This window comes from Saccoglossus kowalevskii, chromosome 10, assembly GCF_978046115.1.
Source record: "Saccoglossus kowalevskii chromosome 10, keSacKowa6.1, whole genome shotgun sequence".
In the NCBI taxonomy this organism is placed as follows: Eukaryota; Metazoa; Hemichordata; class Enteropneusta; family Harrimaniidae; genus Saccoglossus; species Saccoglossus kowalevskii.
Window position 1 is genome coordinate 14,225,599 of NC_140650.1, and position 15,883 is coordinate 14,241,481.

At 38.8% G+C, this 15,883-nt stretch overlaps 1 protein-coding gene across 1 annotated transcript; it reads right to left on the reverse strand.

The window, feature by feature from the left end:
- Nucleotides 1-367: 367 nt before the first annotated feature.
- On the reverse strand, nucleotides 368-15,682 carry LOC100370518 (solute carrier family 28 member 3-like). The gene is made up of 11 exons (XM_085504588.1): nucleotides 15,584-15,682; nucleotides 14,665-14,823; nucleotides 14,081-14,364; nucleotides 13,555-13,711; nucleotides 13,236-13,427; nucleotides 12,834-12,995; nucleotides 3,228-3,484; nucleotides 2,136-2,304; nucleotides 1,726-1,902; nucleotides 1,363-1,543; nucleotides 368-494 (listed from the first exon to the last, which is right to left on the reverse strand). Exons 1-11 carry the CDS (start codon nucleotides 15,680-15,682, stop codon nucleotides 382-384), a joined length of 1,950 nt encoding a protein of 649 aa, XP_085360714.1. The 3' UTR covers nucleotides 368-381.
- Between the last annotated feature and the right edge of the window lie 201 nt (nucleotides 15,683-15,883).

Below are 15,883 nucleotides of genomic sequence, written 5' to 3' on the forward strand. Positions count from 1 at the left end.
TCGCTTAGAGTATAATATGTATCACTATATGAGAAATGCATCTCCTTGTGTGAATGAAATTTGACTTGAAAATGTAAAATTGAAAAAAAAATGATAACAAGTTTGAAAATCAAAATATATATATATATATATATATATATATATATATATATATATATATATATATATATATATATATATATATATATATACTATTTGCGAAAATTGTGGTGTGGCATTTTATAAATGTTATGAATAAAAAAGCATTATCAACAGAGTATATTATATTGGCACTGTAATAATAATATTGGCACTGTGACTGGCACACATATGGCTTGTATGAAGAAGTCTATCAAAAAGGTATCATGACGTGTTCCGACTTGTAGTATTGGATCTTGGCATTTATGTGGTGTAGTTGGTAGTCATGGCGACTTCAATTGATGTTATATTTAATGTCGGCTCTACGAGGATGTTGGCGTCAAAGTATATCGGGCCTTCATCATTATACAACACACCTGCAACGGGAAATGCATATAAAACTGAGTACTATATACATGGTGTATGAAACATAAAAGAGAGACTGACACTCACAAAATACAATGCGCTACAGGTGTTCACAATCAAATAAACGGTTATTTTGTTTTCCTAGCCTTACAAAAAACGATAAACACATTGCCCAAAAAAGGTGTTTATGTCAACTTTAAGCAGAAGGAAAACTTTCGAGGATTATTAAAACAAATACATAGACATGCGCATAATGTTCTCCAAGTGCTAATCACGTGATTTCAGTAACTAGATTAAAGCGTACATCGTTGACTCCGCTATTATAGTAATATAAACAATAAACATTCCGAATATAACAACCCCTATATCTACCATTGAATTCTGGTTGTTGCTGTGAAGACCTCTTTATTATGTGTACTAGTATGTGGATGCCTGTGACCGCTTCTGCATGTATATCTCGTTACTAGAGTACCTCGTTCACAACACGTTATTTCGAGACTAGGACAGTCAGTGTGGTATAGTGTGGTATACTTTTCGAATTCCGTGCAGCGGTGAGGTGTCATGTGAACGTGTATGCTGCGTTTATATGTTCGTAATAACCCTCGTAATAAGCCCCGAATTAGTATGTCTAATTTTATGGAAACATGTATTACAGCTCTAAAACTTTGTCTGAGCAGACTACAGCCACAGTCAGCTGGCGCACGCGTGATAATAAAATAAATGCGATATTCACTATATGGGAGCCGCCATCTTTAATGCGGCATAACACTAAATAAGTGACTTAGTGTTATGCCGCATTCAAGATGGCGGCCCCCAACATAGTTCAAGACGACTTCTGCAAGCAGTTTAAACAAAACTGGATATACAGAAGAGACTCACCAGCGACACAGGCCGTTAAGAAGCAGGCAATAATGCCGGCAAGCAAAGATCGTAAACTCAGTATGGCTAACTCAGCTTTCCTTTGTGGCATGAGTGGTGCTAGACCACCGATGAATACGGCTATACCGCCAAAATTTGAAAACCCGCATAAGGCGTAGGTGGCAATCACTTCAGAACGAACCTAGTAGACCAACGGAAGAAAGATGCAGACAACGAATAACTAAAAATCGAACTCTTGACGTGAACAAATTGCAAGTCATGGTGAAATAATTAAAAATCGAACTCTTGACGTGAAAAAATTGTAAGTGAAGTAATTAAAAAAATAACTCTTGAGGTGAAAACTGAAAGTAAAGCTACCATTACCGACATTGATGGACTTATTCCAGCATGTCTGTTTTTAATATAATCAGCTAATTGACCGTATGCAACGAACTCGTTGAGGAACGTCTTGATGCCAATTAGTTCGGCTACAAGATGACAATCTTCCGGGTCAACGCCCATCAACCACGCAACAGGATATAAGACATATGAACATATGAACTGTGAAGTATAAATAAGAATATCCGTGTGAAATTAAGACTGAAAATCGTTTTTTTAACGTAGCGAGAAAGTTGGTAAGATAATTAGATATTGTGGATAATAATTGTTATTTAAAGATCTCAGGCCATTTTTTTGAATGTGTGCGACTATGACAATATTCTCAAGGTCTTATTATTGTACAGTCTCCACAATGTGGAACTAGACTGGCTGCTGAATCATATTGTTTTTCATACCTGAAAGCTGAGTTCTGGGTGATCCACCATGCTGCCAAGCCATGATAACACAGCGTTGATGAACGCTAATGTTGAAATAATTGCTATCAGCTGAGTGGTAACGTTAGCACATATATTTAAGCCGTCTATTGCTCCGTTTGTTGCTGCTTCTAGTATGTTCTTTTCTTTCCTGTACAAATAATCACACCATTTGTTATCGTTATTATCACACACTTCATTGATATATACTGTATTGTAATTTTAAATATAGATCATTTGAAAATATTCACACAATTATTTCGGATGCCGAATGGCACATTTTTAATTCAGAATTATTCACAATATTCACATGCTAAAAATTGTCAACAATATATATAAACATATTTGCAAAATTATTTGATGGTATCAAATTGTACCTTTCACTTCTGGATTATTCAACATATACACTTATCATTTTGTTTTGACGAATGCACATTCATTGTATGTATGTATGTATGTATGATTGATCAAACTACTGTAGTCGTCACGCCACGCATGTGCGAGATATATGAGACTCATATAAACAAAGATGGCAACTTTGACTGCGCAGATCAACGACTACAAACCGAGACGTTACTGAGCTATAATTACGTATGTTTTAGGTGATTGGAAGGTGTCGAAAGGGTCACCGGCGGTATTAGTGCAAGTCGCGCCCAGGTCAAACCTCATACTTGTGATTTCCATTAGAAAAGCGCATTGGATTGTGGGAAAATCAATGTTTATCGAAACAAATGTCGCACATGCGCAGTGCAACGACCACCGTCCTTTTAATTACTACAGTCACTTACAATATCCTATATCTTATCATTACCATGATTGTTATTATTACGTTAAAAATCACTACTACTAGTACAAACTACTTTAAGTGTGAAAACAGCAAAGTTATTGTCGAACATATAAAAGTATATGAATACAACGACTGATAACATATAGTGATACGAGTAGCTAACAAGCGTACAAAAAGTCAATCGACAAAACAATAAATCGATAAACAGACGCGCAAATAAACAATATACAAAAATAACAAATGAACAGGTAAACAAATATTTACGTCGATCGTTGTGATAATATTACCTTTTAGGTGTAGAAATATTGATTACATTCAGCGTGGTTGGTCTGCCTAATTCAGGATAGAATATTTTAGAGACAGCCAATGCTGCGGGCGCCGATATAACTGATGCTGATAGTAGGTGTGAAGCGCTGATACCGAATGCAATGTATGCACCAAGAACACTGCCAGCTATGGTTGCGTAACCACTTGTTAATACGGCGTGTATCTCGGATGACGTCATCTCATCGAGATAAGGTTTTATTATCAGTGGAGCAGTCGTCTGAAAATTAAACAGATTGCTTTTTATAAAGCCATTGCTACGGAGTACAATCACACTATATTAGTATTTTTTCTAATCGATATTACATTAAAAGAATGAAATAAAATGAATATAATCGCATGGCTCATGTGTGGTGGTTAAAATATATCAAATACAAACTTGGTGAACGTTACTGTAGTCTTATATTCGTCAAATGTACACAACTGACTTACTAAGTGTATTTATTAAAGCGGAGGAATCGACACCTGCGCATGCGTCAGATGGCCATAGCGTGGCTTTGTTTACAAAAAAGATTCCACCCATGAGCCTTTGCGTTTTTAGCGTGTGTTGTTATCGTCGCTTGGGACTCAATTCCCGCGTGTACACAGGTGACGACCCTCACGCTTTAATTCAAATCTTACATTACGTGATATGTGTCATGAATTTGTTTTCGCGTATCTGTTAACCGACTTAATTAGCTGATTATTAGCTGAATTGCTGTGTTATGTCTGTCATCGTTCAGGCCTATTTGAAGTTTTGGACGGAACTTGGCTCAGTGATTTGGAACTAATTACCAGATAACCGTCGCGATTCTGACAGTTTATATTCATAGTTATTAATGTAGTGAACGATTAATCAAAAGATATGACGTATTCAGTGCTTAGTGTGATTGGCTTTATGATTGAAGGTTACGCCCTAGAGTCTTTTTACTGTTTTGTAATTGGTTAGAGCTTTGAAAATGAATAAAGAGAGTTTGAGTTGGTCTTGGGGAGCACAGCACGATAGACGCAGTAGAGAGAGAGGCAGTCGAGAGTCCAGTCCAGAGGCGAGCCTTGAGGCAGTCCAGTCTTGGGCGAGTCTTGGTTCAGCCTTGTGAGAGTCTTGGGGACTTTTCCCCAGGGCGCTGTGTCTTATAGAGTACTCCAAATGATCGACTAAGACGAGAGCTGAAACGTATTTCGTTGTGTGCGTCTTATTTGACTGTAAAGTATAAGTGACTTTCCCGATCCCGTACCTCAAGGGGACGAGATAGAGAGACGAGACGAGTTTCCCCCCTGACAAGTGTGGAGAACCCCGGGAGTAGAGAGAATTTTACCCCTGATATGTGGTGGATATCCCTTGGGCATTGTGTTCAACACAAAAATCATCCTGTGAAGAAAAGTGAAATGATGAAGAGGTGTCTTTCTTGTGAACCGAACTAACAGCTCCATGGCAGAGACGACTCAGAAACCGCGCTTGACGACTAACACCGTTAACAGTATGGCACCGATGAACGACGCTGAAGAGATGAAGATTTCAGAACCCCTTCGGAAGGACGAATATCGTATAGGACAGTATAATTAAGAATTGAGCGACATTAAAGACAAGAAGATGAAGAAAAAGAACGACCCGGAATAACGCGACAAGAGAAGAGACGCTTATAGACTTTGACTTTAGCTATCTGTGTATTGCTTAGAGAACCGCTCGTTGGACACTGTAACTGACACTGTGTAACTCAAGGACGTTGAACTCTTTTCCAGAACCCTAACACTATTGCTCAGTAATGTAATGTATTGCTGCTTTTCCTATCGTTTTTCTTACCGTTTCTTTTAGTGATGTTGGATTGTATGTATGTAAGCGCCCAGATTTTTGTTTTGAAATGATATTTAGTGACGTGCGAGGTCCTTTATAACGATTTAAGCGCGCCTCAGTGGACAAGTATTTGCAACACAGTGTTTTGAGTTTTGTGATGTTTTATGGTGTTTTAATGAGTTTATGAGTACGGAATATGATGGGGAAAGTAATGCCCCAATGAGTTTTTCAGAGTTTTGAGATTTGTCGAGTACAGAGATATCGACGTTTTAAGAGTTGTTTTTGTTTACGTGTTGTTCCGGAATACTTCTGACGCTTTTTAAGTGGAGAGCACCTTTGTAACGTTTTTTATGTCTTTTTGAGGTGAGAGTTTGGTGCGCTTATATACGTATTGTTTGATATCGCAAGCTTTTGTTCATGATTGACAGGATTATATGTAACTCAGTAGTTTCTATCGTTTTGCCTTTTCCCCCGTCTTTTTGCCAGAGGAGTAATGTGTTATGATAGCTTTGTCTTTGCATTCTGTTTCCACGCCGTATGACTTTTGTTTAGATTAACGACTTTTGAGTTCAGTTGAAGTTTATAAGCGTATATGACAGGAGTTTGATTAATAGCTTTTTATTCATCGTTTATTAGTTACCGCTTTGCAATGCTTTAACCAGAGACGCATCCCTGGTAATCACGTGATCATGCTGTCGACTGCAGCGATTGGCTGATCGCTTGGTTACACCGCCACGCCTTAGTTTTTTTTGACCTTTTGATATAGAGTTTGTAACCTTAGTAACGGAGAAAGTGAAGCGACGGGTTATCTCAGCGAACCGTGTGAGAAAAGTGAGTCGATTGGTAGCCTTTCCCTTGTTTTTGATTTATAACCATTGATATTTGAGACTTTATAACCATTGTATTTAGACTTTATAATCATTGTACTTAATTAGTGTGTTTTACTCTTTTTGATTTATACCTTTTATTATTAGTATTGTATTTAACCTGTATGACGATGAGTAGAGGACGGTATCTTTGATTTATGAACGTGTTGTGCGGAGAGGCACAATCTCAGTTTGGGTGAAGGGATGTGTCATGAATTTGTTTTCGCGTATCTGTTAACCGACTTAATTAGCTGATTATTAGCTGAATTGCTGTGTTATGTCTGTCATCGTTCAGGCCTATTTGAAGTTTTGGACGGAACTTGGCTCAGTGATTTGGAACTAATTACCAGATAACCGTCGCGATTCTGACAGTTTATATTCATAGTTATTAATGTAGTGAACGATTAATCAAAAGATATGACGTATTCAGTGCTTAGTGTGATTGGCTTTATGATTGAAGGTTACGCCCTAGAGTCTTTTTACTGTTTTGTAATTGGTTAGAGTTTTGAAAATGAATAAAGAGAGTTTGAGTTGGTCTTGGGGAGCACAGCACGATAGACGCAGTAGAGAGTCCAGTCCAGGGGCGAGCCTTGAGGCAGTCCAGTCTTGGGCGAGTCTTGGTTCAGCCTTGTGAGAGTCTTGGGGACTTTTCCCCAGGGCGCTGTGTCTTATAGAGTGCTCCAAAAGATCGACTAAGACGAGAGCTGAAACGTATTTCGTTGTGTGCGTCTTATTTGACTGTAAAGTATAAGTGACTTTCCCGATCCCGTACCTCAAGGGGACGAGATAGAGAGACGAGACGAGTTTCCCCCCTGACACGTGTGGAGACCCCGAGAGAAAGAATACTTTCCCCCTGATACGACTACACATTTTCTTATATTTTTATAGAGGTCATTCTCAATCGATAAAACAATGTGAAGCAATATCATCATTTGTGTCATGAATTTGTTTTTGCGTATCTGTTAACCGACTTAATTAACTGATTATTAGCGAATTACTGTGTTATGTCTGTCATCGTGTAGGCCTATTTGAAGTTTTGGACGGAACTTGGCGCAGTGATTTGGAACTAATTACAAGATACCGTCGCTATTCTGACATCCGTAGTTATTAATGTAGTGAACGATTAATCAAAAGATATGACGTATTCAGTACTTAGTGTGATTGGCTTAATGATTGAAGTTTACGCCCTAGAGTCTTTTTACTGCTTTGTAATTGGTTAGAGTTTTGAAAATGAATAAAGAGAGTTTGAGTTGGTCTTGGCGAATACTCCACGACAGACGCAATAGAGAGAGTGCAGTCCTGGAGAGACGAATCCAGTCCTGGAGAGTCTTGGGGACTTTTCCCCAGGGCGCTGTGTCTTATAGAGTGCTCCAAAAGATCGACTAAGACGAGAGCTGAAACGTATTTCGTTGTGTGTGTCTTATTTGACTGTAAAGTTAAAGTGACTTTCCCGATCCCGTACCTCAAGGGGACGAGATATAGAGACGAGACGAGATTCCCCCCTGACAAGTGTGGAGAACCCCAGAAAGAGAGATTTACCCCTGATACGTGGTGTGAGAACCCTGGGCATTGTGTTTTACACACATTGACATCCTGTGAAGAGAAGTGAAATGGCGAAGATGTGTCTTTCTTGTGAACCGAACTAACTGGCTCGATGGCAGAGACGAAACCGCGCTTGACGACTAACATCGTTAACAGTACGACACCGATGTACAACGCTGAAGAGATGAAGATTTCAGAACCCCTTCGGAAGGACCAGTACCGGATAGGACTGTATAATTAAGAATTGAGCGACATTAAAGACAAGATGATGATAAAGAACTACCCAGAATAACGCGACAAGAGAAGAGACGCTTATAGACTTTGACTTTAGCTATCTGTGTATTGCTTAGAGAACTGCTCGCTGGACACTGTAACTGACACTGTGTAACTCAGGACGTTGAACTCTTTTCCACAATCCTAACCCTATTGCTCAGTAATGTAATGTATTGCCTGCTTTTTATTATCGTTTTTACCGTTTTTTTTGTGATGTCGAATTGTATGTATGTAAGCGCCCAGATCTTTGTTTTGAACTGATATTTAGTGACGTGCGAGGTCCTTTATAACGATTTAAGCGCGCTTCAGTGGGCAAGTATTTGCAACACAGTGTTTTGAGTTTTGTGATGTTTTATGGTGTTTTAATGAGTTTATGAGTACGTATTATGATGGGAGGAATGATGCCCCCACGTGTTTTTTTAAGAGTTTTGAGATTTGTCGAGTACAGAGATATCGACGTTTCAAGAGTTGTTTTTGTTTATGTGTTGTTTCCGGAATACTTCTGACGCTTTTTGAGTTTAGTAGAGCACCTTTGTAACGTTTTTTTATGTCTTTTTGAAATGATAGTGTGGTGCGCTTATGTAAGTATTGTTTGATAACGCAAGCTTTTGTTCACGATTGACAGGTTTATATGTAACTTAGTAGTTTCTATCGTTTTAGTCTTTTCCGTCTTTTTGCCAGAGGAGTAATGTGTTATGAAAGCGGCATTGTCTTTGCATTCCGTTACCACGCCGTATGACTTTTGTTTAGATTAACGACTTGTGAGTTCAGTTGAAGTTTATAAGCGTATATGACAAGAGTTTGATTAATAGCCCTTTATTCATTCTTTATTAGTTACCGCTTTGCAATGCTTTAACCAGAGACGCATCCCTGGTAATCACGTGATCATGCTGTCGACTGCAGCGATTGGCTGATCGCTTGGTTACACCGCCACGCCTTAGTTTTTTTTGACCTTTTGATATAGAGTTTGTAACCTTAGTAATGGAGACAGTGCAGCGAAGGGTTACCCTCGGCGGACCGTTTTGAGAAAAGTGAGTCGATTGGTAGCCTTTCCCTTGTTTTTGATTTATAACCGTTGATATTTGCGACTTTATAACCATTGTATTTAGACTTTATAATCATTATACTTAATTAGTGTGTTTTACTCTTTTTGATTTATACCTTTTATTATTAGTCTTGTATTTAACCTGTATGACGATGAGTAGAGGACGGTATCTTTGATTTATGAACGTGTTATGCCAAGAGGCATATCTCAGTTTGGGTGAAGGGATGTGTCATGAATTTGTTTTTGCGTATCTGTTAACCGACTTAATTAACTGATTATTAGCGAATTACTGTGTTATGTCTGTCATCGTGTAGGCCTATTTGAAGTTTTGGACGGAACTTGGCGCAGTGATTTGGAACTAATTACAAGATACCGTCGCTATTCTGACATCCGTAGTTATTAATGTAGTGAACGATTAATCAAAAGATATGACGTATTCAGTACTTAGTGTGATTGGCTTAATGATTGAAGTTTACGCCCTAGAGTCTTTTTACTGCTTTGTAATTGGTTAGAGTTTTGAAAATGAATAAAGAGAGTTTGAGTTGGTCTTGGCGAATACTCCACGACAGACGCAATAGAGAGAGTGCAGTCCTGGAGAGACGAATCCAGTCCTGGAGAGTCTTGGGGACTTTTCCCCAGGGCGCTGTGTCTTATAGAGTGCTCCAAAAGATCGACTAAGACGAGAGCTGAAACGTATTTCGTTGTGTGTGTCTTATTTGACTGTAAAGTTAAAGTGACTTTCCCGATCCCGTACCTCAAGGGGACGAGATATAGAGACGAGACGAGATTCCCCCCTGACAAGTGTGGAGAACCCCAGAAAGAGAGATTTACCCCTGATACGTGGTGTGAGAACCCTGGGCATTGTGTTTTACACACATTGACATCCTGTGAAGAGAAGTGAAATGGCGAAGATGTGTCTTTCTTGTGAACCGAACTAACTGGCTCGATGGCAGAGACGAAACCGCGCTTGACGACTAACATCGTTAACAGTACGACACCGATGTACAACGCTGAAGAGATGAAGATTTCAGAACCCCTTCGGAAGGACCAGTACCGGATAGGACTGTATAATTAAGAATTGAGCGACATTAAAGACAAGATGATGATAAAGAACTACCCAGAATAACGCGACAAGAGAAGAGACGCTTATAGACTTTGACTTTAGCTATCTGTGTATTGCTTAGAGAACTGCTCGCTGGACACTGTAACTGACACTGTGTAACTCAGGACGTTGAACTCTTTTCCACAATCCTAACCCTATTGCTCAGTAATGTAATGTATTGCCTGCTTTTTATTATCGTTTTTAACGTTTTTTTTGTGATGTCGAATTGTATGTATGTAAGCGCCCAGATCTTTGTTTTGAACTGATATTTAGTGACGTGCGAGGTCCTTTATAACGATTTAAGCGCGCTTCAGTGGGCAAGTATTTGCAACACAGTGTTTTGAGTTTTGTGATGTTTTATGGTGTTTTAATGAGTTTATGAGTACGTATTATGATGGGAGGAATGATGCCCCCACGTGTTTTTTTAAGAGTTTTGAGATTTGTCGAGTACAGAGATATCGACGTTTCAAGAGTTGTTTTTGTTTATGTGTTGTTTCCGGAATACTTCTGACGCTTTTTGAGTTTAGTAGAGCACCTTTGTAACGTTTTTTTTATGTCTTTTTGAAATGATAGTGTGGTGCGCTTATGTAAGTATTGTTTGATAACGCAAGCTTTTGTTCACGATTGACAGGTTTATATGTAACTTAGTAGTTTCTATCGTTTTAGTCTTTTCCGTCTTTTTGCCAGAGGAGTAATGTGTTATGAAAGCGGCATTGTCTTTGCATTCCGTTACCACGCCGTATGACTTTTGTTTAGATTAACGACTTGTGAGTTCAGTTGAAGTTTATAAGCGTATATGACAAGAGTTTGATTAATAGCCCTTTATTCATTCTTTATTAGTTACCGCTTTGCAATGCTTTAACCAGAGACGCATCCCTGGTAATCACGTGATCATGCTGTCGACTGCAGCGATTGGCTGATCGCTTGGTTACACCGCCACGCCTTAGTTTTTTTTTGACCTTTTGATATAGAGTTTGTAACCTTAGTAATGGAGACAGTGCAGCGAAGGGTTACCCTCGGCGGACCGTTTTGAGAAAAGTGAGTCGATTGGTAGCCTTTCCCTTGTTTTTGATTTATAACCGTTGATATTTGCGACTTTATAACCATTGTATTTAGACTTTATAATCATTATACTTAATTAGTGTGTTTTACTCTTTTTGATTTATACCTTTTATTATTAGTCTTGTATTTAACCTGTATGACGATGAGTAGAGGACGGTATCTTTGATTTATGAACGTGTTATGCCAAGAGGCATATCTCAGTTTGGGTGAAGGGATGTGTCATGAATTTGTTTTTGCGTATCTGTTAACCGACTTAATTAACTGATTATTAGCGAATTACTGTGTTATGTCTGTCATCGTGTAGGCCTATTTGAAGTTTTGGACGGAACTTGGCGCAGTGATTTGGAACTAATTACAAGATACCGTCGCTATTCTGACATCCGTAGTTATTAATGTAGTGAACGATTAATCAAAAGATATGACGTATTCAGTACTTAGTGTGATTGGCTTAATGATTGAAGTTTACGCCCTAGAGTCTTTTTACTGCTTTGTAATTGGTTAGAGTTTTGAAAATGAATAAAGAGAGTTTGAGTTGGTCTTGGCGAATACTCCACGACAGACGCAATAGAGAGAGTGCAGTCCTGGAGAGACGAATCCAGTCCTGGAGAGTCTTGGGGACTTTTCCCCAGGGCGCTGTGTCTTATAGAGTGCTCCAAAAGATCGACTAAGACGAGAGCTGAAACGTATTTCGTTGTGTGTGTCTTATTTGACTGTAAAGTTAAAGTGACTTTCCCGATCCCGTACCTCAAGGGGACGAGATATGGAGACGAGACGAGATTCCCCCCTGACAAGTGTGGAGAACCCCAGAAAGAGAGATTTACCCCTGATATGTTAATGAATTTCTGTAATGTATTATTTGTCAGATTTCGATAGTTTTCATATATTTATAAAAACAATATTTTTAGAAACAGTTTGTACATCTGGGACTTCCTTTTCGCGTCTTTTTCATCCGTATTCGTGATATTTCCCAGGTTTTTGGGGGTCGCAACACCATGGTTATCAATATTGTACGAACTTTATAAACTACATTATTTTGACTTCCTACTAGTAAACGGCGGTGGTCGTCGCGCAGCGTGTGTGTACATTTAATTTTTTCAGGCAATGTTTTCACACGCATCGCGTAGGCCACTATGTGTCATATATCGATCACCGCCCTTTACGATTAAGATTAGGATTGTGTGACCAAAATTTCAAAAATATTTTGTATTTACATTCAAATGACGTGATAATTGATTAATGTCACTTTTTGAAGCAATATTTTATATGAACTTCCAGAGAATGTTAGCGAAACAATAAACAGACTTTTTCGTAAGGGCATCTGTCATTCGCAATAATAATTTTGATAAATTTAACTGGCCAAATTGTCTGATGAAAAAAAGTATTCAAACTCTTTTTCCATAATGTAAAATCGGTACAATCACTTCATCAAGCATTTTTTGAATTAAATATATAAGATATATAAATTTCAAATCTCAAGTATTGATTTGGCGCCATACATTGGAACATTCAATATATACAGTATATCAATATTGGATTGCTTACATCAATGGATTGTTGCTAATCCGTTAATCGTAATCGGGCGTAAAAACGAGGATCAGGTTTGTTGAAAACTGAATATGTCGAAGATAAACCAAAATTGAGCATTATTGTTATATTTAAAAACATCGAGTTGCCTAGTTAATGATTCAATTTTCTGATAAACACCTTTAGGAAGTAAAATGAGAGATGACCAGGTTTTGTATCTTGTTTGCGTTTGTAATTTGTTCGTGTGATGATGAAATGATACTCAAGTTGCTGACAAGATGATATTTTCACACCTGTCGATAAATTTCATTCTCACTATACGAAAAGTTTTTTTTTTTTATTATAGCAGTTTTTAATTTATGCTTCGAATAATGGTTGACTCACCATGCCTGTGAACACATTTGCGGCTGCGCACAACGATTCCGTTCCGGAAGTCTCCATTGTGTACTGCATGACCCAGGCAAATCTTTCAGTAATCCATTGCATGACGCCAAGATAATATAGCATAGCCAAAATATAACTGAAAAAGATTATAACAGGTAAAACCTACAGGACAGAAGCAGAAATTGGCAGTTACAAGAATGACCATAAACAAGAACCAAACGCTAAATGAAACGATGAAATGATGATAGTTAACAAGACTCCTTGTACGTTGACTCGGGATAAAATAGGCCAGTTTCGCAAATTACTTAAATTACCTAAAACTGCACACACAAAAAAAACAGTTAAAGCGGTGAGTCGTCACCTGCAATTCAAGTACATATGGATGTAAAGATTACATTATACCTTAAAAACGAAAAAATGTACTTCGAGAGGGGCGCTGAATACGAATTCAGCCCCAACATCTGCATAACTAAGAAAGGTCTGAACTTCTTTGCCTAAGCCGAGGAACGCATCAAATCCAACGCTGGTGCGTAGTATTATTACTCCGAGGCAAAACTGAAGACCGAGGCCCCAGAAAACTGTCCGCCAGTTAACCTTCGTTAAAAGAAATACACAAATTTAAGCAACCGGATAAAAAACTGAAGAAATACAATGGTTTAGATAAATACTAGTATTTGTTTGTTCGGTCGTTCCACTGACATCATATAATAATGAAACTTACCCATCCCGGTCGTTTTGAACACAATAAACTGAACAAAATGAATACGACGATACCGAAAGCCGATACCAACTGCTGAGGATTATTTATGATTGAATGAAATACGCCCATAGCAGCTGCAAATGCAACGAGAGCTACCAATAAGAGTACATGAACAACCCTGAAACGAAACAGTTCTAGTATATAAAAATGTACATAATAATATGAAGATATCACTAAAACATGTGAAATTAATGATCACATTGTATTATTTCGGAATTACTGAGTAAGTATGTTGTGTCCGATTCCAGGTCTAGAAAAAAATGGTTTAGAAGTTAGTATGGTTTACAAGAGGTGGGCTGCACACCCTTACCCACTTAATGTGGAAGTAGCCCCTCCGGGGCCAGTTCATTCAATACAGATTCAAGTTAACTTTCAAAATGCGCAAACTTGAACGCAGCTCCATGGTGAGTGGTTGTTGCAGTTATTAACCGTTGTTGCTTTCTTAACCTCCTTAATATTAATAAATGGTAAAAAAAATTATACCCACCACTTCAGAACCACCCAGTGTTTCCTAATGTACATCATACACGGATCACGTATACGACTGCATATGAGGTCACCCCAGTACTTGCCGACTAGTCTGTAAGTAACCAGCATGACCGCAAACACAGTCATGATGAACAGCGCCAACGCTCGGTGGAAATCTTTCGTCAACGCGATTGCGAAATATATAATATAACCAGCCAGTAAAACTCCGTAGATCATATACATGATGTAGTTTTTGTGGTGTCGACACAACCTGCTCACGTAACGATCAAACTGGTCTATTTTCTGTACAAGATAAAATCATAAAACATATCAGCTAGTGGTGGATTTAGTTGGGGTTCATCGTGCGTCCATGTACCTAATATCTAAACTGTTGTTACTTATATACTCGAATGCATGTAATTTACACCAATTACGTTATTGTAAAGGTTTGCCCCTATTTAAACCGAAAACCTTGCACCCGTCTGCTTCAGCTACAAAAAGTAGTTCGAATTACAAATCGCAGTCGAGGCTTCTAAGCAGCCACATAAAGCAGAGCTATTCGACCCAAAGAAATCGTATCTAAATGGGTTTGAAATAACTTACTCTCGTAAGACAATTACTAGGATAATTCGGGTGGTTCTCCTCGTTTTCGACTTCCTCGTCTTCCTCTTCGATGTTAACTGCCGTGTATTCCTCGTTATCAGATGTCATCACCGTTGGTTTATCAGTTGACTTATCGAGAGTTTTCATTTCGAAGCCTTCCTGTAATAATTTATGCGGAAATAGAAGAGACTAATATTCGTTCGATGCATTGTTGTGATATTATTATTACATGTAATTGGGCAATTTTGACTAAGTTTGTTTCTCTCCTCGTTCGATGAAATATACAATGGGTGTATTTAATGAGTATTCATAAGACCATCCAAGCCTCTCATTAAACTTTGGAAGCCGAGACGTCTCAACTCACGTTTTCTTCCGGGTTCGATTATACGCAATCGCCTATGCCCGGCGTCTGTGTTGATGGGCATTGATTTTGATATATTCGTCAGCCGATTCGTTCATATCAAGCATATCGATATTATCAGTATAACACTTTCCGCACTGTAGTGGGAGTGGCACACGCCTTGTGGCTTTAACGCTGATATGTAACGCAGTAACGCACATGGCTCAACCGGCCAGGGTTGACCTTGCACTGCAGGCTAGGTCCTACTAACCCTGACTGAGTACAGTCATGTGGGTCGGCCTCGTGTCCTTTGCCAACCCGCAGGACTGTACTCAGGGCTATTTACTAGCTTCGCTGTCACGAATGCAACATCAATCCGCATGGACGTACAACGCCTATGTGTACAACCACAACTGTCGGCAAAAATCACTACATAGTTAAATTGACTATAACACAGAATTAAAACAAAGCCGACAAATTCCAACATACGCGATTACATGATTACTACCAACCACAGTTCCTCTATCAAGGGACTGTGTACCAACTAAAAAACGTTGGTCTGCTAATGTTTTTACGAACCTGTTCTTTGCTGTCATCGGAGTGTACATTGTTAAGGTCGCTTTCTAAAGCAACCTGGGCATATTCTGGCGGTGGTGAGTGCTGTTCCATGTTTTCCATGACGGTATAAACAAGTAGTACGGTTATGAATGAATGGGTGACCTTCAACAGAGGAGAGCGTCCTGTTTTGCATATCTATGCCAACGCGTTCACTTTTACTAGTAAGGGGACTGGCGGGCGTGAAAGCTAGAGGGGGGGGGGGGAGTATTGTTATCTGTCGATGTGAAGAGATTGCGTGTCGTTATAGTAGACTTAGATTGG

What these genes read in the sequence shown, in the direction of transcription:
- LOC100370518 (XM_085504588.1), bottom strand. Translation starts at nt 15,682, where the DNA reads ATGGAAAACATGGAACAGCACTCACCACCGCCAGAATATGCCCAGGTT. An exon ending in AATATTTCTACACCTAAAAG is followed by an intron (nt 2,305 to 3,227) that starts GTAATATTATCA and finishes TTATTTGTACAG; the next exon opens with GAAAGAAAAGAACATACTAG. An exon ending in ACCCAGAACTCAGCTTTCAG is followed by an intron (nt 1,903 to 2,135) that starts GTATGAAAAACA and finishes TATACTTCACAG; the next exon opens with TTCATATGTTCATATGTCTT.